The sequence below is a fragment of the Zea mays genome, chromosome 7 (genome assembly GCF_902167145.1).
Source record: "Zea mays cultivar B73 chromosome 7, Zm-B73-REFERENCE-NAM-5.0, whole genome shotgun sequence".
Lineage (NCBI taxonomy): Eukaryota > Viridiplantae > Streptophyta > Magnoliopsida > Poales > Poaceae > Zea > Zea mays.
Genome location: NC_050102.1, coordinates 46252278 through 46272691, shown reverse-complemented (window position 1 = coordinate 46272691; position 20414 = coordinate 46252278). Strand labels below are relative to the sequence as shown.

Genomic DNA, 20414 nt, shown 5'->3' with positions numbered 1-20414 from the left:
CGAAAGGATCACAATTTTGATGTTGTATCGATTTCACATATTTATTTCGCGAAATATCGAGTCTTGTGTATGTTTAAAATTTATGGATTAAGAGAACATGAATTTGGAGTGTCGACCACTCTTGTGATTTTTGACCCAAGTGAATTTTATTAGAAGCTCGGCGACAAGAGTGTTGATGCGAGATTAAATTGGAGCGAGATAATTAGAGCTGATATTGAGTATTCATAATTAATTTGTTTCCCTGTTCAGACTACGGATAAAATTATCGAGTTTCGAATCGAATCAAATTAAGCACAGTCTTAATATATCGAAGCTCATCTCGTTTGGTTTGGTCCATGTGTTCCTCGCCCAGATCTAAATTTTCGAATATAGATAACGGGTAGTAGTTATCTGACACTAAGAATATTCACCAAGTCGAACACTGTCCAAATATTGTCATCGATCTTGTCTTGGTTCGAACAGTTTCTACATCTTTTAAACTCTAAATCCCGAAAGTATGTTTACCTGTACGTATTTGTTTAGAAAATGAAGAAGTAAATTTCATTTTCCCTTACTCACGTCGACCACCAGGCTTCTAGCCTCTTCTTTCTCCATTCCTATCTTCTTGTGATCAAATCCTTATCACCAGCTCTGGCCGTCAAAACCCCGCTGCCCTCTCCATCTCGGCTCCTGGGCATCAGCCCCCACGCCAGAAGCTAGGGCATCGTCCCCTTGATGTTTCCCATGGCCGCCTCCAGCTCCTCCCATGGCGCCTCTCCTGTATTTCTCTGGCCGTTAGCTGCGGCGCTCGCCGTGGGCGCTGCCGTGCCCCTGTCTAGTTCTCCACGTCGTCGCTGAGCTCGCCCCTGCCTTAGTCCGGTCGCCTCTGTTCCCTCCTCTCTGTCCGTCTGGTGGCAAGTCACCGTCGACCCTGCCATGGTGTTGGCTGCCGCAGCACCTGCGTCCTTGCTTCGCCGGTCCGCGTAGGTCTGACCATGGAGCTCGCCCAACTCCCTAGCCACCTCTGCTCGCCCCTCTCTATCTCAGTTCGAGCAGCAGCACGCCGGGGCAAACCTATGTCCGCGACACTCACCAAGTGCTCGATGAAATACTGCAGCGAGCTCCACCTCGATCTGTGCAGCCCCAACCCGTGACGTCACAATACCCTTAGTGAGCCCTCTCTGTCCTGCACCCCTTGATTCGTTAAATATCAAATCAACAAAATGTGCATTTAAATATGTGTGTAAATCGCAGCCCTCTGTCGATGTCGTGCATCGCGAGCTCGACAAAAATCTCAAGCCCGTGGACAGCACACGCGCGACCCGAGTTTGATTCTGCCAGGTTGTTTAATGTGATTTTCTATCCATGCGATTTGTCGATGTTGTGTATATGTATGGTTGAACAGAGTACCCGAAGGATGAATTAGTAGAATCCGTCGGTGTCACTTGTTAATTTGAAATACAAGCGAGTACATATGTGTGTTACATGTGTGTTTATAATTCTAGTGCTCCAAATAATTTGAATGTAGTTAGTAAATCGATTGTTGGTTCTCATTTGGTTGTTTGAACTCTAATAAATTATAAAATGATGAAGCATTTCTATGTATCAAGAACATGATACTATAGAGCCTAATTAGGAGCTAAAATTGCATACTCACAGTTTTAGACTACATGTACAGTTTCTGTCGTGCTATTTGTTTGATGAGCTAAAGTGCATTTTCTGTAGAAATATACTATAGAAAAGTTGTAGATAACTTCTTTATCTTGGTTGTGTTAAAATTTCATGACCATAGGTCTAATAGTTTAGGAGTTATGAATTTTCGAGGTCCAGTTTCAGAATCTGTCCAAATTCTGTATTGATTTCGAAATTTGCCTTTTTGACTAATTTAAACTGAGAGTCAGCTCTTAGTTATTATAGAAGAATTTTAGCACTGTTTTTATTCTTTCTAAAAAGTCTTAGATCACCCTTTTTGGTGGTCTAGAGACCAAGTTACATCTGTTTGAACTATAGAGTCTGAATCTGTCCAAATCTGAACAGAGAAGTCTGTTTGTATTAACTGACTGTAATATTTATTGAATTAACCTGAGATGATTATAAATGAGTTGTATACAATTTTATTAGCTTTCTAAAAAGTCTAGGATCACTTGTTTTGGATGTCTAAATCTATGGTTATGGATTTTTAAAGTGAGTAGTCGAAATCTGCCCCTATCTGGACAGCACTGTCGTTTTAATACTGTTTGGCCTAGCTAAGCATTGAATCACTTTGAGATGATAATATCAAAGTTGTAGAGGACTTACTTAGCTTTCTAGAAAGTCCTTGTTCACCCCTTTTGGATGAATATTTTGTGAGTTATGAGCAAAACCGTTGACTGCTATGCTGCTGTCTAGAAAAATCTACATGTGGTAAATTGATTGTTTGGCGTCATTCTTGTTTGGCTTGATAGAATTAGTTAATTTTTTTTATTATTGAAGACTGGTTGAATATAGTGGTTATAGTCATCCATGCTATGCTTTAGTAGTATGATATTCTTTGTTAATGACCGGTTAAATACCTTAGATAAATATTTATTAGTGCAGTATAATTCATCTTCATGTGGGGTAGTAATAACGTGTTTCAAATTTTGGTCGATTATCTGATTGTATGTATTGTATAGTAGTAGTAATCTGTTCGCATAGGTAATTTTTATGGAAATCCAATACAGTTAATTAAATAACTCATATCCTTATTCCAAGTTTGAGTATCCTAGGATAGCAAGTCTAAATGTATGATCTATCAACGTTATGCTCTAAAACTTAAGACCTGTGTTTAGTTATTGTTGCTTGTTGTTTGAGTTAAGTTCGATTATCTCGATGATTATGATTACTGTAAAGTCATAGTTATCTAGTGTGCGCTCATAGTAGTTGTGATGCATCGTCACTAAGTGTTTAGTTCGCTTTCATGAAGCATTATTTAGTCATGTTATTCCTTCTTATGTTCATACATGCACATTATGTATTTCATTTAGGTACGTTAATTAATCACGTAAGGCGGAGGACCAGAGCTGAGTCGACCACAAGATGCTATTAAGCATGGGCTACACCGCATGGTGATGCTGATGGACGACCCTGGAGATGGAAAATCTAAACAAGTGCCAAAACAAAAGGATGGTCGTCAAGTGATCGTCGGCTAACAAACACTAACGTAGTGTTTATTCCAGGCAAGCCCCGGTGCATGCAATCCCTTCCTTGTGTTTTTAAATGATTTTTACACACTTTAAGTCTAGTGAAATGTGCATTAAGTTTATAGGAGTTGCTTGGAAACCCTTTGATGCATTGGCTACCTTGAAATCCATTCCTTTTATAGATACTTATGGTGAAGTATCAAATATGATTTACAAAATTGCTTAGCCCTGCCTAGAGGAAAATCTTGCAGATAGAGTTTGTCCTTTGCACTAATGCCTAACTCAGGTTTATCCTAAGGAAGGATGGCTCTACCTACAAGAATATTTTCACCAGGATCATTGGGAGATCTAATGCAAGGTTTCCTATGATGTTTTAATCATCCTAAGGAACACAAACAATCCTAAGGATGGAAGTACTTAAATCGAGACTTGGGCTAGGAACAGGTGATGTTCTACCCAGGTTGATTAAGGATTATAGGGAATGTAGGCTTGTTGATCGAGGACCTTTTAACTGGCCACATGCCTCGTCATGGGTAAGCTTTGTCTCGGTCGGACCAATACCAGAAAGGCCACCACACAATGTGAGTGGAGAGATGGCGAGAATAGCGTGTACCCTCCGTGGCAAGAGGCTGGACGGTGGTGTATTTGTGCTCTCGGTTGGCGTGAACCCGTTCTGGTCTTGAAAAACCTAGTGGCGTGTTGACATATGCAAGGGTTAAGTGCTACATATGTCGTGTGGTTGGAGATCCCCAGCTGGGTATTAATCGATTCGGATCGCCGTTACTTCTCGGATATGAAGACTTGGTCACTGCCCTGCAATCTAAGTCATGGATGGAATCATAATGAGCAAAAATCATGTTGTATTGATTAATGTGATGATGAAATTAGACTAGATACAAACAAGGTCTATTAATACTTAATCTAGCATTAAAATGTTGAAAGTAAGGACTCATTTTAGTAAGCTTTCTTCAAACTATTAATGTTGATTCTTGCTAAAAGTCTTTCCTTCATTCCCAAATCCAGCATATCCTTGAGAGTCTTTTTCCTTAGTCGGATAAGACTTGCGAAAGTACACTTCGTACTCAGGGTTTTCGAACTCATGTTGTTGTAGGTACTAGATTTGTGCTGTTGTTGATGGTGCTAAGTGCCGGTGGGCTCGGCCTTCTTATAGGTTCTATACTTCTTATTGAGGATTGTCATTGAGCTAGCATATATTTCAAACTTATAAATAGTTTATAACATTTCAAATTTTATTTCTTTGAATCACTTCTGTAATCACTCCGATAAATATAATGTAAATTTGTTGTAACTTGTAACTTTTGTAATAAAGAAATTCCGCTGCAAAAATGTTGGTGTGTGATTTTTGTTTACTTAATCTTGCGATCTTGGTTGTAAGTGGTTTATCCGAGGTCCTTGGGACACTTGGACGGATCCTGTTAAGTTATCTGGTGCACATGTATAGCCGTCTGAGGTCTTTGAGACGAGGTCAGGTGCATGTGGGCCCAATAACTTGGGAGGTTCTGCCACAACAGACATGCCTCCCTGTTTGAGATATAAGAATTATTTCTTTTTAATCTTCATAAGACCAGCAGGAATATGGTAAATCTTTGAATTGAGTGGAGAATTCTGCCCAGGTGATGGTGTTGGCAGCAGCATGAGCAGTGCAATATGCATCCCACCAATCCGTAGCTGGGCCGGTGAGGCGACCTGATGCATATAACACCTTCTCTCTATCAGAGAACTAAGCCATGTTGAGCATCTTGGCCACAGACTTTAACCAGTCATCAGTTTGTAGTGGATCCGAGGGGTTAGAAAATGTGGGTGGCTTGTGACTCATAAACTCACGGTGCTTATCCTTGGGTGGAGCTACTGGTGGTGGTGGAGGTGGTGGTGGTTGTTGTGCCTTTCTAGTTGTTCTTGCCTCATCTCATGACACATTTCCAGCCATTCCGAACACATCTCCTTGTGTTCTTGCCTCATCTGAGTTTGCATTTCATTCATCGTGTTTGCCATCTGCTGCAACATCTGCATCTTAGCGACAACCACTGGATCTGTCCCAGCCGGTGGAGGATTCGGAGGATTCATTTCTGGTTGTGGTTTTCTAACAATCCTCTTGCTATGGTGGTTAGTAGGTAGATCGATACCGCCTCCCTTCCTGGTATTGACCATCTGGGTTAGAAATATGTACGGTAAGATAGTTTTGCAAGGGAAATTATTTAGTAGGCAAACACATAGGCTAGTGGCTGGTCATAAACTGAAGGATCATGGCGAGGCCTGATCTGTTGTTTTTATGTCTAAATTGGGATAACTAGGCTTATAAGGTGAATTTCTAAAGGTAAGATAGAAGTTGTCAAGATAAGATAGATATGTGATATTTTAATGGGGATGATCTATGTTGTCTAGTTATTCTATAAATATTCTCCTTTATGCCTAGATGTATATGCAAATGCAATTGTGGACATTACTCCACAACTCATCACACTCAATCAAAGATCCAAATCAGACAAGTATCATAAGAACAACCATTCAAGTACGTACATACCTAAAAAATAGTTTTGTTTTTGTTCCTAAGAGTAGGTCGCCTATTCCTAAAGGTCACTTTAGGCACATGATTTCAATGTGTGAAATCCACTTTTGTCTTTAGAAGTGAAAAGGTAAGAGTAATCAGAGTAAAGCAGCAGTAGATGAGAATAGACTAAGAAAAGTTTAGAAAGAATCAGAGTAGCAAAGGTAAGTAGGTAAGGGTTGTGTAGTTCTATCTAGGTTTTGTCCTATAGTCAACATTCCTCTGATACCACTTCTGTCACACTCGGGTTTTAGGGACCCGGGCGCGAACCAATTGTCCTAAAAAATATGACTAACCATATGTTTTCAGCATAATTATGAATAGTTACAGGAAGCTTTGGCTTTAGAATGGAAAACTTCTCTCATGACAGAACAAAGGGAAGTAAAGAGTGGGCGACAGAGCTAGAAACCAAAGGACTTCGGCTGGACATGTTGACGAAGCTCAAGTATGATAACGATTGAAGAAGGATAAAGACCATACAGTCCTTAATAATTCTTTCTAATATTATAGATAGTTACCAGGGACATAAATATACTTTTATCCGGGCTGCGTCCCGTGCCTATAAATAGATGAACAGTAACACCGTACTGTTCACGCTGGATTGTAATCACTCTCGCATCACCCTCGTTCTCTCACCCTTTGGCAAGCTGAAGGTACCAATGTAATATGAATATTGTTGATGTTTATTCATGTTTATGGAATATAAGAATAAATGGATCATTGATACATAACAATTATTATCTCTTTTGTATTTCTTCGTTTTCTTATTTGCATTCACGTTAATATGTTGAAATGATGAAGGTATGTCCATCATAACCTTCGTCTGAAGATCATTATATCCGATAGGAAATAATGCTTCGAAGGACGAAGGTCTTTAACCATTAACAATTGTGTTGCCTTGTTCTTGATTTATAGCATTTGAGAACAAGTGACCAACATTGGCGCCCACCTCCGGTGAACTCACTTCCACGACCTTGGGCAAAGCATCCACCTTCGACATGCCGCCGAAGAAAGCAACGGTGCCAGGGGCTGCCCTACAGCCACTGGACACAAATCAGGATGCACTCTCTCTGCGAAAGGCCAGGAGCCAAAAGAGAAAGGCCACTAGCCCAACTCTTAAGGAGGAGCAAATTGACCAGGAAATTAGGGATTTAGAAGCAATCCATCAACAAGTGCAAAGAAAAAAGGAGAAGATGTTTTGCTTAGCTGATCTTCAGAAGAAGATTGACGAAGCCACTGAGGAGATGCGTCATCTTACTCAAGATGATCAGGACCGAAGGCCTCAGCACAGGGAGCTTCGTCAGGAGAGCTCATTCAACAAAGATGAATGGTACGATGACTTTCATCATCGTAACTTTACTTTTGATGATGCTTCTCCTCTGGCAGCAAAGTTGCAGGCCACCCCATGGTCACAATCCTAGAAGCCACCTCAGTTGCCCATGTATGATGGGCATTCAGATCCAAAGCAATTCTTGATGAGCTACGAGGTAACAATATCCTCGTACGGGGGCAATGATGCTGTCATGGCAAAATCCTTTGTCATGGCGGTCAGAAGCGCGGCCCAGACCTGGTATTCCTCCCTTCGGCCAGGAACAATCACATCATGGCAGAAGCTCAAGAATATGCTAGTCACCAGTTTCCACGGTTTTCTGACGAAGCCGGTCACTGCTCAGGCTTTGTTTCAATGCACGTAAGACCGTGAGGAATACCTTCAGGCGTATGTCCGAAGGTTTCTGCGTTTGAGAGCACAAGCACCTACAGTGCCCAATGAAACTGTCATTGAGGCCAGGACCTACAGCCCAATATTTTGCTAGGAAGCCCCCACAAACCCTAGAGAAGCTCCTTCAGAAGATGGATGAATACATCCGAGCTGATAATGATTTTCGCCAAAGAAGGGAGGAAGCGTACATGTTTTCTAAAATGACCAAGGGCTTCGGAGGAAGACTTCATCCCGTGCATGTCCGGTCAATTCATAACTCCAATACCAACGATAAAAGGGCCAATAATGCTCAGAACAGCCATCATAGCTCACAGTCTTCGAGCATGCAGCAGACTTCTTTCAGACCACCGGCTCCGAGAGGCAAAGGAGGAAGAAGCTTCAGTGGAGGTAGGTTCAGCAATCAACCCAGAAAGTTGTACTACCTCTCTTGTGGCAAGGACAAGGGTCACACAACAAGGACATGTCAGGTCACAATTCAGAAGCAAAAGGAAATTGCTGAAGCCGAGGCGTGGCAGGGTCAGCTGAAGCAAGTCCTCCACACTGCTTCGTGCTACTCTCCATACATCCCAGAATATGTAGGAAATCAACAACCTACGGCTTCTGTCGCTTCGGCAAGTCATTCCCAAGCTTCCTGGCCTCAGTTGCCACCACCACCACCGCTGGTTCACAATCAGCAACCAGAAGGGCACAATCATACTTAGCAACAGCGCGACCTTCGAGAGGAGTCCGAAGCTCGCACAGTCAACAGCACTGTGCCTGAATCGAAGCACATCTACTAAAGGGACTACAGTGGCTCGACCAAGGAATATGTTGATCTAAAGTATCTTAAGTCTTTCTACCTTTATTTTTTCTTGCAAGAAAAATAATACAGGAGGGATTAACTTTCAACTTGATGAATACTGTCGTTACACCATCGAGTGTGACAGAATTAAGTTCCGAAGCTACAAAGACGTTCCTAAGGGAGCGCAGAGTAAGTTCCAAAGCTACAAAGACGTTCCTAAGGGAGCGCAGAGTAAGTCCGAAGCTCAAAAGTCGTTCCTAAGAGGATGCAGAACTTAAATACCACCTAAATCAAAGATGAAGAAGCTCCAAAGTCGTTCCTAAGGGGATGCAGAGCTTAGCTCCAAAGTCGTTCCTAAGGGGATGCAGAGCTTAAATACCACCTAAATCAAAGGTGAACAAGCTCCAAAGTCGTTCCTAAGGGGATGCAGAGCTGAATTATCACCTAAGTAAAAGGTGAAGAGACTCCAAAGTCGTTCCTAAGGGAATGCAGAGTCTGAGTGTGTTTTTGTGTGGGTGTTCATCTTCGGTATAAACATCATACTTCATCATACCATCACATCATATCGCATAGCATTACATCATACATCATATCGCATCAGCGAAAAAATTGAGAGGGAAAAATGCTCCTCCGAAAACATCTGTTGGATTATGAAAGAATGTGTTGAAGCATAAAGTATACCTTCGGCAGACATATTTTTACACAGCAGGGAAATCTTCGTCAGCAATTTTATTATACAACAGTTGTGGCAAAGCATGTGGTATTCAATCAATAAAGGGGACAATCTTTCTTTGCGAAGCATGAAACGAAAGGGAAGGTGTTTTTCGCCAAAGGCTCAAAAAACGGTACGTACGTAAGTTTCAGGCATCGCAAAGAAATATATTACATTAATTTACATACAAATACTTGATTTTTGTCCCGTGCACATGGTGGCAATAACATACAAGCATTTACAGTTTCTAGCATACAAGAATTTAATCTTCTTTTAGAATTTTCTCAGCGGCTTCATATAATAGTCTGTCGACAACTTCGTCGACGACTTTGTTAGCAATCTTCATCACATCTAAAGCCTCTTTCATAGTTGGGTCACCCTCAGGGTTGTATGGCTCCGGTGGTGGTGTTGGGACCATGCTTCATCGCCGAAGGTCCTGCAGGAAGAAACAGCTTCTGCAAAAGCTGCTTATACGTAATGCCGAAGCTACCACTCATGAAGCTTCGGTGTTATAGCGTATCCGAAGATGAAGGATCGAACCGACTTAAAGATGGAATGACCTTTTAGTCCATAAGGGTCTGAGTCATTATTGTAAACTTTTATAAGGGGTATGATTGTAATTCCTTACAGGTTGTGTCCTGTGCCTATAAATAGTGAACATTATTCCTTTACTGTTCACGCAATCCTGTAATTGCAAACGCATTGCTCGGGAATTATTATTTTCTGCCAAGGCGAAGGTATAAATGTACCTAAACATTATGTTTTGATATTTAGGTTCATATAATAAAATATGTGAATAATGTTATCTATTTTTGATACATCTTTCTCTAATGTTTCATGTTTTATATTTTATTTCATATTATTTTGTAAGTCTAATCATGAAGGTGTGACCTTCGTGATATTCTATTCATGGTCTTCGTCCGAAGTTCATTAAATCCTTGGGGAGATAATGCTTCAGCGGACGAAGCGCATTAATATTTAACATTTTATGTTGCCTTGTTCTTAATTCATAGCATTTGAGAACAAGTCCCCAACAGGTGGTGAAAGGCCGACTGTAATAAAAAAACATAATGGTGAATTTCGAAGCTAGAAACAAACAACAAGACAAAAAAGTTTTAAAAGGATATCAATAATCATTGCGCGTTCAGCAGCTTCTTTAGCTTGCTTTGCCTCTTCGCGGGCATTGTGAGATTCTTTTTCACTCTATTTTATGGCTTCATCGACCATCTCACGGCCACCCTTCATCCAAACATCAGAATAGAATTTCCCGCCAATCAAAGAAGCATCGGCTGAAGGTTCCTTTGTGTCGTCTGCTGAGAAGGTGTCTTCTGCTTGGACTGCAGCCTTAATATGTTCGCAGCCGGTTTTTTTCTAAAATTGCTGCAATCCCTCGTGCACCGGCGAAGGCACAAAAGTCCCCACGGTCACTGAGAATTTCTTCAAAAGCTTCGACCTCTTCGCCAATCCATTGGATAACCCCTTTGGGATCACCACAGATAAATTTTTGCTCTGATGAATATGCTCCCACCTTTACGAAGCTATTCTTCAGTTTCTTCGCGCATTCCATGGATACTTCGTAGCATTTTTCTTTAGAATCCCGAAGTTCTTCAATATTCTTCTACACCCTGGCTCTTTCCATTTCACTTATTTCTTGCTTAGCTTTCGCAACTTCGAAATTTTCATTTATTTCAGCAAGTTTTTTCTGTAAATCGTCAACCTCGGCTCTATGAGCTTCGGCTTGTGCGTTAAGCTTGGCTTCGCTGGTTTTCAGCCCATCCACTAAGGAGAGCAATATTTTGTCTTTTTCAAGAGCTTCATTCCTCAGTGTAATAACCTCTGATCGAAGATTTCCAAGAGCCAACTAGCAGCTTTCATCTTCTACTTTCTTCTTGGCCTTTAAAGCCTTGCTCAGAATTAAGCCCTACAAAAACAAAGGATGAGCACCTACTGATAAAGAAATAAGCTACAAAAATAATCTGTCCTCCAACAAGTTAAAATATTCTCACCTTCAGACTGTTATAGGCAAGGCTATATGCAAGCTAGTCCTTCGTCATTGCAGACAAGCCTAGTTCAAGCTTCGGATATCCTACATTGTCTGCCATCTCCCAACAAACATGTATCTCCTTATTGTCTGGCAGACAATAAAGGAAGTCATCTTCATCATCGCCACTATACACCAAGGACCCTCGAGGGTACTTCAGATCCCTGGCATAATGTTGCGCTTCGGTAATTTGCTCCTTCGATAATTTTTTCCCTAAAGCATGTCGCACTACGAATTCCAATTCTTTGATAGACGCGCCGGGGCAGGGGATTCAGATTCTTCAGCACCACCTTCTTTTTCCAACATTAATGGTGCTCCGACAGCCTCCGAAGGTCTTGTTTCATTACCTTCTTCAACAGCCTCCGAAGATTTTGCTTCGGCGGGGACTGATGGTCTAGCTTCAGCAGTGGTCTGCGCTATGGTAGCTTTGCTAGATTTCTTTAGGGTTTCGCCCTCTGCAGCAGGTGCTGAAGCAGGAGTTGACGCCTTTACAGATTCTATAATAGCGTCTAATACGCTGGCCATCCTTCTTCTCTTCGAAGTTACTGAAGCAATCTTTGGTACCTTCGGTAGTTCTGTTTCTTGCAATGGACTCAAATCTTTCAGCTGCTCTGCTTCTATCTTCGGTTTTGGCTCTTCGGCCAATTATGTCTTAGCTTCGGCAGGAGCAGGGTGACTTGACTCAAAAGCAGAAGAAGACCCTTCAGCAGGCCTCGGCTCTTCGGCCGTCTCAGCGCACTTGGGGCGATATGTCAAAACTTTAACTTTTTCGGCTTCGGCGTAGTAGAAATCGTCGAAGCAGTAGCTCTTCTTTTCTTCCCTTGCTTTCATGAAGGATAACAGTAATCTGGGTATACGAAACCAATGACATCAAAAACCCTATTCAACCTTTTCTTGCCTCGACCTCTGAAGGTCGTCGTCATAGCATCATCTTCGGTCCTTGAATAAGCACCAAGCAATTCATCGTTGGTTGCTTCAATGGCATCTAGCCAGTCATCGTTTGGCTGATCAAATTGGCTCCTGTATTTGAATGTATACTTCAAATAAATTAAGCCACCTTGGCTAGACCCAGCAGCAGCCTCTTTCGGCATCTCCCACCCACTTCCGAGTGGCCACACTTTGTAAGCAATATGCTCCTGGACTAAGTCCCTGGTGCATATGTAAGTGCATACTCTGTTAAAAGCAGCTTGGCACGTTTGTATGTCATTCCCAAGGGCAAGGGATGGTCTCCTAATGCCGAAGTGAGACCATATAGGACGTTAGATAATCCCCTTGATGTCTTCCCTTTCAACCAGATCATTCTTCACATAGAACCATTCTTGCATCCAAGCTCCCGGCCATCTCTTGCGAAATGTTGGAACTGGGTTGCTCACCTCACAGCGGGTTACGAAGCCGTAGCAACCAAAGTTGTTGTGATATTGCTCTTTTCCGGTGGCCTTTGTCTCATAATACAATTCATGCATGTTGCAGAGGCATTTTGCATTTGGTTCTATCCCTTAGCTCCTCATGGTCCAAATATAAATCCCCATCTTGATGATGGCTTCGGGGGTAAGCTGATGAAGGTAAATTTTGAAAGTTTTTAGGATTACGACCAACATTTTATCTAGAGGAAACTGAAGCCCTGCTTTCATGAAGCTTCTATAGACAACCACCTCGTCAGCTTCGGGCAGAGGGACATTATTCTCTCCTCCAGCCCTCACAATAGAAATGTCACGAAAGTACCTTCCCCTCATCACATCAATTTGTCCTTGCTTGATCGTTGACTTCCCGAAGACAACATGGCTTGGTCTCCAAGGTCGATCTTCGGCACCCTCATTCTCACTTTCTGCATCAAAGTCTTCACTGTCACTGGAACCCTCAGATATCCCAGCTAGTGTCTCATGCGCAATCTTCTCTGCATTTGTTCTTTCCATGGCTTCGTAAAACTCGGACATCGCCGGGTCGACAGTCTTCTTTTCGTCAACCATTAAATCAAACCTTGTTGAAATACCGAAGCTTAAAATCCGATCAAAACTCGACAAAGCAAGAAAGTTTAAAATAGCGAGTACAACGTAAGCAACTGAAATGAGAACAAGAAATGCTTTCAATACGAGCTCCTATTTATATGCCTACCGCCCCACGATTTGGTGGGTCCGACATGTCAGTGTCGTTCGCTATTCTAGCGAAGGGAAGGTGTATTTTCGGACCTTCGGCTAAAGGCCTTCGTTCGTGTCGCAGTCTAAATTTGTTACAAGGAAACAAATTAATACTGCGAGGGGCTACTGTTGGGGCCTTCCTCTTCTGAAGGTCCTCAAACATGTGACTAACCATATGTTTTTAGCATAATTATGAATAGTTATAGGAAGCTTTGGCTTTGGAATGGAAAACTTCTCTCGTGATAGAACAAAGGGAAGTAAAGAGTGGGCGACGGAGCTAGAAACCAAAGGACTTCGGCTGGACATGTTGACAAAGCTCAAGTATGATAACGACTGAAGAAGGATAAAGACCATACAGTCCTTAATAATTCTAGCTAATATTATATATAGTTACGAGGGACATAAATGTACTTTTATCCGGGTTGTGTCATGTGCCTATAAATAGATTAACAGTAACATCGTACTGTTCACGCTGGATTGTAATCACTCTCGCGTCACCCTCGTTCTCTCACCCTTTGTCAAGCTGAAGGTACCAATGTAATATGAATATTGTTGATGTTTATTCATGTTTATGGAATATAAGAATAAATGGATCATTGATACATAACAATTATTATCTCTTTTGTATCTTTGTTTTCTTATTTGCATTCACGTTAATATGTTGAAATGATGAAGATATGTCCATCATGACCTTCGTCTGAAGATCATTATATCCGATAGGAAATAATGCTTCGAAGGACGAAGGTCTTTAACCATTAACAATTGTGTTGCCTTGTTTTTTATTTATAGCATTTGAGAACAAGTGACCAACACCAATCATCAAGTGTGCTGGGACCAAGTCTTACACATATGATGACTAATGGTATAGAAACGAATGTCACAACATTAATATATAACAGAGTTCTGTATAAAATAGTTAAATAATTACATCATATGAAGTCAACGATCCAGAAACCCAAAGTTGACTAGGAGACGACGACTTAGACCTCTCACGAACACATCGTGCCATCCTTCATGTTCCTCATCCTGGGGTACCTATTCTTAACCTGGGGGTGTGAGTAAAGCAAGGGTGAGCTCACATAAGTTCATTGCTCAACAAGTTGTGAGGAATAATGTGCATGAACTCACCAAAGGTGGGAGCCCATGTGAATTGTAAGGAATACCAAAGAGGTTGCTTTTAAAGTTGGTCAAAATTTTATTAGCAGTTACTAAGTGTAAGTAGATACCAACCCAAATAAGTAAAAGATCAAAATCGATAACAACACCCACAATGCAATGGATATGACAAATTAAGTTTAATTCCATAAGTTAATCATGTGAGGGTCTGAGCCGCTCATGACCGTGAGCACGACTGATATACCAGTTTTACACTTTGCAGAGGTTGCACATCTTTACCCACAAGTCGTGTTACCCATTTGCCACGGAGTTGATCAGACCCCATACACCTCTACCAAGGAAGCGAGACAGGGTACCACTACGAGGCCTTTACAAAGTTTCACTAGCTTTAGAAAACCTGCTACAGTTTCTAGGAAGAGCAATATAGGAATCCCTCATTCGAAAGTTATCGCAACGTGATCGACCCGAGAACCTCCCTATATGCAACTCCCCTACTGCCCTTGCCCCTTTTGGGTAAGGTAGTCCTCCACTAGCTTTTCTAATTAGTCAGCCAAGGGCGTCCCATACCACCCTTGTGGTAGCACTATTTTCCCGGTTGGTTCTCCATGTTCTAATTAACAATATGATCTTATCATGAACAATAATTAAACATCAACATAATTGGAACATGATCATAATAAAACGTTAGTTTCCCAAAACCAGGTAGAGCAATAACAAATCTACCCAATAATTTATCTGTTTGCAAGGTGGCGGATAAACAATGCTAGGGAAACCTATTGGGTCCCATCAAAATTAACCTAAGCATGTCACAGTGATTAACATCAAATATTATTAGGTAAATAGGAGTGATCAAGGGCACAACTTGCCTGTGACTCGAGATTCTAGGTACTAGGATGATCTTCAGATTCTTGTGACCTCACTGCTATTCGTAGCAATACAACAAACATGGCATAGACAAAATTAACATCACACCAAACATAAGCACAAACTACATAATATTATTCTACATGCCGTAACAAGATTGTAGCTTCGAGAATCACTAAATTCGGAGTTACAGTTAAAGAGTTATGATTTTCTGAAGATTTAAATGTTGGGTACAAAAGAAATTAAGTGCAAAATTTTATCCTAGGTTTCATAACAGGATAAAGTTACTAGGTGATAAAAATATTAATATGAGATTAATGCAACTAGAATGGATCAAAAAGGAATTAAGATGAATTAATTATGCATTAAACAAGTTTCTAGAATTATTTATATACTAGAAAACATTTTCTGAATTATTTTATCCCCTTTTATCCACCTATTGGGTTGCGACCACAATTTCTGAGAAGCTCAGGGTTGTTTTTACAAAGGAATGTGCCTTTCTGTGATGATTCCTGAATGGAACATGAGCGCGGGTTAGTTTGTATTTTCCCGGGGGGTTCATAAGCAAAACTGCCACAGTCAAGCTCTATGGAAGTAGATCAACTGTCCGATCTACTCGGGACGCTCCAGATTATTCGCGTATTAGGCTGAACTGGTATGCGACAACGGACATCAGATCGAGTTCGAATGGCCGAGATATTATGAAGAGCGATCTAATCTTATTCCTCCATTCCAAATTGGACGACCTAGATTCATGTTATCCCATAGTCTATTGAGATCTAATCTGCACCGCCATCACACGATCCAACGGTTCACCTTCCTTCCCCAGCCCGTTAGCAGAGCACGGCGGCGCCGCCCGTGAGACACGACGGAGAACATCCGGAGTCGGTAAATCTGGCGCCCCGATGGGGCAACCCGAGCGTGGATGGGTCTAATTCGTGTAGAACAATGAGCCAAACTGGTTGGAGTGCTTACCAAGGGTTTCTATGGCGAAGGGTTGGTTGGCCACGGCGCATGGCGGATTCCGCGACGGCGATGAACTACGACAAGCAATTGGTGGCGCACCTGTCGATGATTTCACCCGAGGAGGCCACGGATAGGTGCGGGGTCCCCATTTATATAAGCCCGAGGCCAAGAACGAAAGTTTCACGAGGTTGTTAAGATTGAATACCGGATTCCGCGACGGTCTGTTGTGGTCGACGCATGGTCCGGGGGAGGGAAGGAGAGTCCGACGCCATGGGCCCACACGGATGTGACGGTGAGGGGGTGAAACTTGAGATGTGGGTGTGGGGCTGACGCGAGGGCTCGCCTAGTCAGCGCGAGGTGAACACGCGCGGCCGAGAGTCCGAGTGACCGACATGAGGACCCCACAGGTCAGTGTGTACACGACTGGGTTGTGCGGGAGAGGGGCCGAGGCAGGGAATTACTAGGCCGCGGGATAGAATTCCGGCCCAGCCAAGTCTGTCACCTTTCTTTTTCTTTTTTTTTCTTCTTTTCTGTTTTCTTTTCCATTTTGAATTTGAATCCAAATCTGTTCTAAATTCAAGTCTAATGCACAAATGGAACACCAACATAATGTGTAATAATTATATTAATCTATTTAGTTACTTTATTTAGTATTATTATTTTATTTTAGGTAATACTTTCAACATGAGATACACACCATATTTATTCCAATAGAATATTTTTTGGGTGTGTAGTCAAATTAAAGGTATATTCTAATGTTCATAACCCTTTGTTTTGATAGAAAACATTTTCCAATATCTAATCTTCATTAGGTTATGATTTAGCTAATATTATTCTATCATGAGCATCTACTTTATAAAGAGTGAATTCTAAAGTTCAATCATTTATCAAGGGCACTTATTGTGATGACTTTATTTATTTATTTATTTATTTATTATTATTACCAATTTTGGGCTTTACATATACCTCCACCACGTTCTGCACTAGTCCGCGCGAATGATTGGGCTCGGGAGGGTTGAATGGTGGGTCGTCGAAGGATCACCCGCCGCTGGTGCATGCCGTCGCCATTGGGTAATATCGAAGGGGAGGAAGAAGGTCCTTCAGCCGTCCGATCTGGAGTGTGTGGATTAGATTAGATCGGGTATAGCCTCTTCATCCAACTAAATCTACATCGTCCGGTTCTGTCTGAACAGGGGAGATTCGATCTCCATATACCTGTTCAACCATTGTATCAGGGCCATCGGATTCAATACAATAGTCCCGATTCACTGATACCCTTTCGACGGGACGGTTTTCTAAAAGAGCCCCTAGACTTTTGCTGAACTTACCCGTAGTTCAGAACGTTGATAAGATCATTGCACAGAGGTCCTAGAATTTATGAATTAAACTCCAAGCTCTCTGGTTTTTGTGTCCACAGTCCATAGGATACCAGGAATTAATTAATATTTAAATGTTTTCTAGTAGGAAAATATTTCTAGAAACTTGTTTAAATCATAAATAATCCATTTTAACTCAGTTTTTATTCATTCCAGTTGCATCAGTCTCATATTATTATTATTTATCATCTAGTAACCTTGTATTACTATAAAACTTATGGTTAAAATCTTGTACCTAATTTGTTTTATAGTAGACACTTAAACCTTCAGAAAATCATAACTTTATACTCGTTACTCCGAATTTAGTGGTTCTCAAACCTGCGATCTCGTTATGATGCGTAGATCGTTATTATTCAATGTGTTCTCATGATTGATGTGATGTTAATTTTGCCAATACCATGTTTGTTTGTATTGCTATGAATAGCGGTGAGGTTACGAGAATCTGAAGACCAACTTGGTACCAGGGAATCTCGAGTCTAAGGCAAGTTGTGCCCTTGATCACTTTTCTTTACCTAATAATGTTCATGTTAATCACTGTGACATGCTCAGGTTAATTTGATGGGACCCAATAGGTTTCCCTAGCATTGTTTATCCCACACCTTGCAAACAAAAGAACTATTGAGTAGATTTGCTATTGCTCTACTAGGTTTTGGAAAATTAATGTTGTATTATGATCATGTTCCAATGTTGTTGATGTTTTAATTATTGTTCATGATAAGATAATTATGTTAATTGGAACATGCAGAACCACCCGGGAAAACAGTGCTACCACAAGGGTGGTATGGGACACCCTTGGCTGACTAATTAGAAAAGCTAGTGGAGGACTACCTTACCCAAAAGGGGCAAGAGCGGTACAGGAGCTACGTATAGGGAGGTTCTTGGGTCGATCATGCTGCGATGGCTTTTCGGACGAGGGATCCCAATATTACCCTTCTCAGAAATTGTAGTGGATTTTTTGAAGCTAGTGGAACTTTGTAAATGCCTCGTAGTGGATCCCTAGCCATTCACCTCGAAAGTGTCTAAGGACCTTGCAAACCCTGTCTAGACATAATACACTACTTGTGGGTAAAGGGCGCAACATCTGCAGAGTGCAAAACTGGTATATCAGTCGTGCTCACGATCTTGAGCGGCTCGGACACTCACATGACTAAATTATGGAATTAAAATTAATTTGTTATTTGCGTTGCATTGTGGGTGTTATTATCAATTGTGATCTCTTATTTAATTGGTTTGGTATCTACTTACACTTAGTAACTGCTAATAAAATTTTGACTAACTTTAAAAGCAATGCTTATCTTTAATCATCTTCTTTGGTAAGCCTTACACTTCACATGAGCCCCCATCAGTGAGCTCATGCACATTATTACCCGCAATTTGTTGAGCGATGAACGTATGTGAGCTCACCCTTACTGTACTCATATCCCCCAGGTCAAGGATGAGGAGCATGGAGGATGTTGTGATGAGTTCGTGAGTGGTCTAGACCGTCGTCTCCTAGTCAACTATGGTTGCTGGATCATTATCTTCGTATGTTGTAATTATTCAACTATTTTATATAGAACTCCGTTATATATTAATGATGTGACATTCGTTTTTGTACAATGAGTCATCATATATGTGAGACTTGATCATAACACACGTGGATCGCGCCTGGGTTTGGACCCCTAAATCCGGGTGTGACATACTGACAGCTCCTCACACCGCGGTTGCCCCTTTCGGGTAAGGTAGTCCTCGTGCTCACAACCAAGTAAAGATAGTTGAATATTGTAAACTATTGTTGTTATAGCTCTTGGTGTATTTGACTGCAAGATAGTTGAGACAGCCCGGGACAACCACATCCTCTGGTGTCCTCCTCGTCCATCTAATTCTAACGGACAGATAGAGATGACACTAGGATGGTTACGTCCCATTCTCAGATCATAAACTAACGGTGTGTTTGGTTGCGAGACACCTAGGGATAGTCAGGACATGGACGTTTTCTGGCGTCCCCTCTCGTCCCTCTAATTTCGAGGGACAACTAGGAACAATACTAGGACAGTCTTGTCCCAACGTCTGACTCTGAACCAAACAACCTTATCTAAGGGTCATCTCATTTTGTCTTGTCCCATCACTGCAACCAAACGCACTCTAAATAGCCTTATCTAAGGGATCGTTCCATCCCATGCTGTCCCATCATTACAACCAAACATAGAACTAATAAATAAGGAATGCAAGTGAGGATAAGAAGTTTGTTGTCCTTTGTTTAGGTTAATATATTATAAAGTTCGATACATACATGTGTTTTCTGATTCATGTGTTGCTTCTGTGGATAAGAAACAACCTATAACCAAGGCCACATTCAGAAGGTGGGTTTTTTTTCATCTTCTGTTTTCTATATTTTACCCATGAAATTCATTCTGATTTCCACGAGAATTCCTATGTTCCGATGGGCCCTGAAGGAAAATAGAGTAATATATAGAATCCCCTACATTGCAGTCGATCCGTTCCTCGCAGTTGACGTGTGATTACTCGAAAGCAAGTCTCTGTGTCCCGACAAGTGATGCATAACTGCCTCCCTTAGCAACCAGTTCTCGGTGTGTCCCCAGTTCAGTTATCCTGCCCTCTGAACAAACAGCAATTCGATGTGCATTCTGTACGGTACTCAACCTGTGAGCAATGACCAGAGAAGTCCTTCCCTTCATCAAGTGATTGAGAGCTTCCTGCACGAGTCGCTCACTTGTCGCGTCCAGTGCACTAGTAGCCTGCAAATAACATAAGTTTGTAGGTATATTCGCGGTGAAGGAGAACATTCTGCAATATATGTCGTTTTAGTTTTGTTATCAGCTAAACTTCTCTAACTTTAACAAAGTTTTAACATAAATTACACAGATCAGTTTCATTAAATCCACTATGGAATGTCCTGAGAGTGCATTTACTCCACCATGTCAAATGTTTTTCTATAAGTTCACTGGTTAAGGTTAGAAAAGTTTGGCTTAAGCAAAAATCTAAAACGTTTTAGAT

General features: G+C 41.4%; 1 protein-coding gene and 1 long non-coding RNA gene across 3 annotated transcripts in view; one reads left to right on the top strand and one right to left on the bottom strand.

Moving 5' to 3' along the window:
* The first annotated feature begins 613 nt into the window (after window positions 1-613).
* Window positions 614-6529, top strand: LOC103632318 (uncharacterized). The gene is made up of 3 exons (XR_555823.3): window positions 614-1149; window positions 1234-1320; window positions 2985-6529. It is a non-coding gene; the product is annotated as an uncharacterized lncRNA (long non-coding RNA).
* Window positions 6530-19628: 13099 nt separating this feature from the next.
* LOC103632317 (ABC transporter B family member 28) overlaps window positions 19629-20414 on the bottom strand; it is a 38079-nt gene continuing 37293 nt past the window's right edge. For both annotated transcript variants that reach the window (XM_008654140.4, XM_008654139.4), the window contains one exon: window positions 19629-20155. In XM_008654140.4, coding sequence (XP_008652362.1) covers window positions 19919-20155 — 237 coding nt within the window. In that variant the 3' untranslated portion in view covers window positions 19629-19918. The remainder of the gene's footprint in view (window positions 20156-20414) is intronic.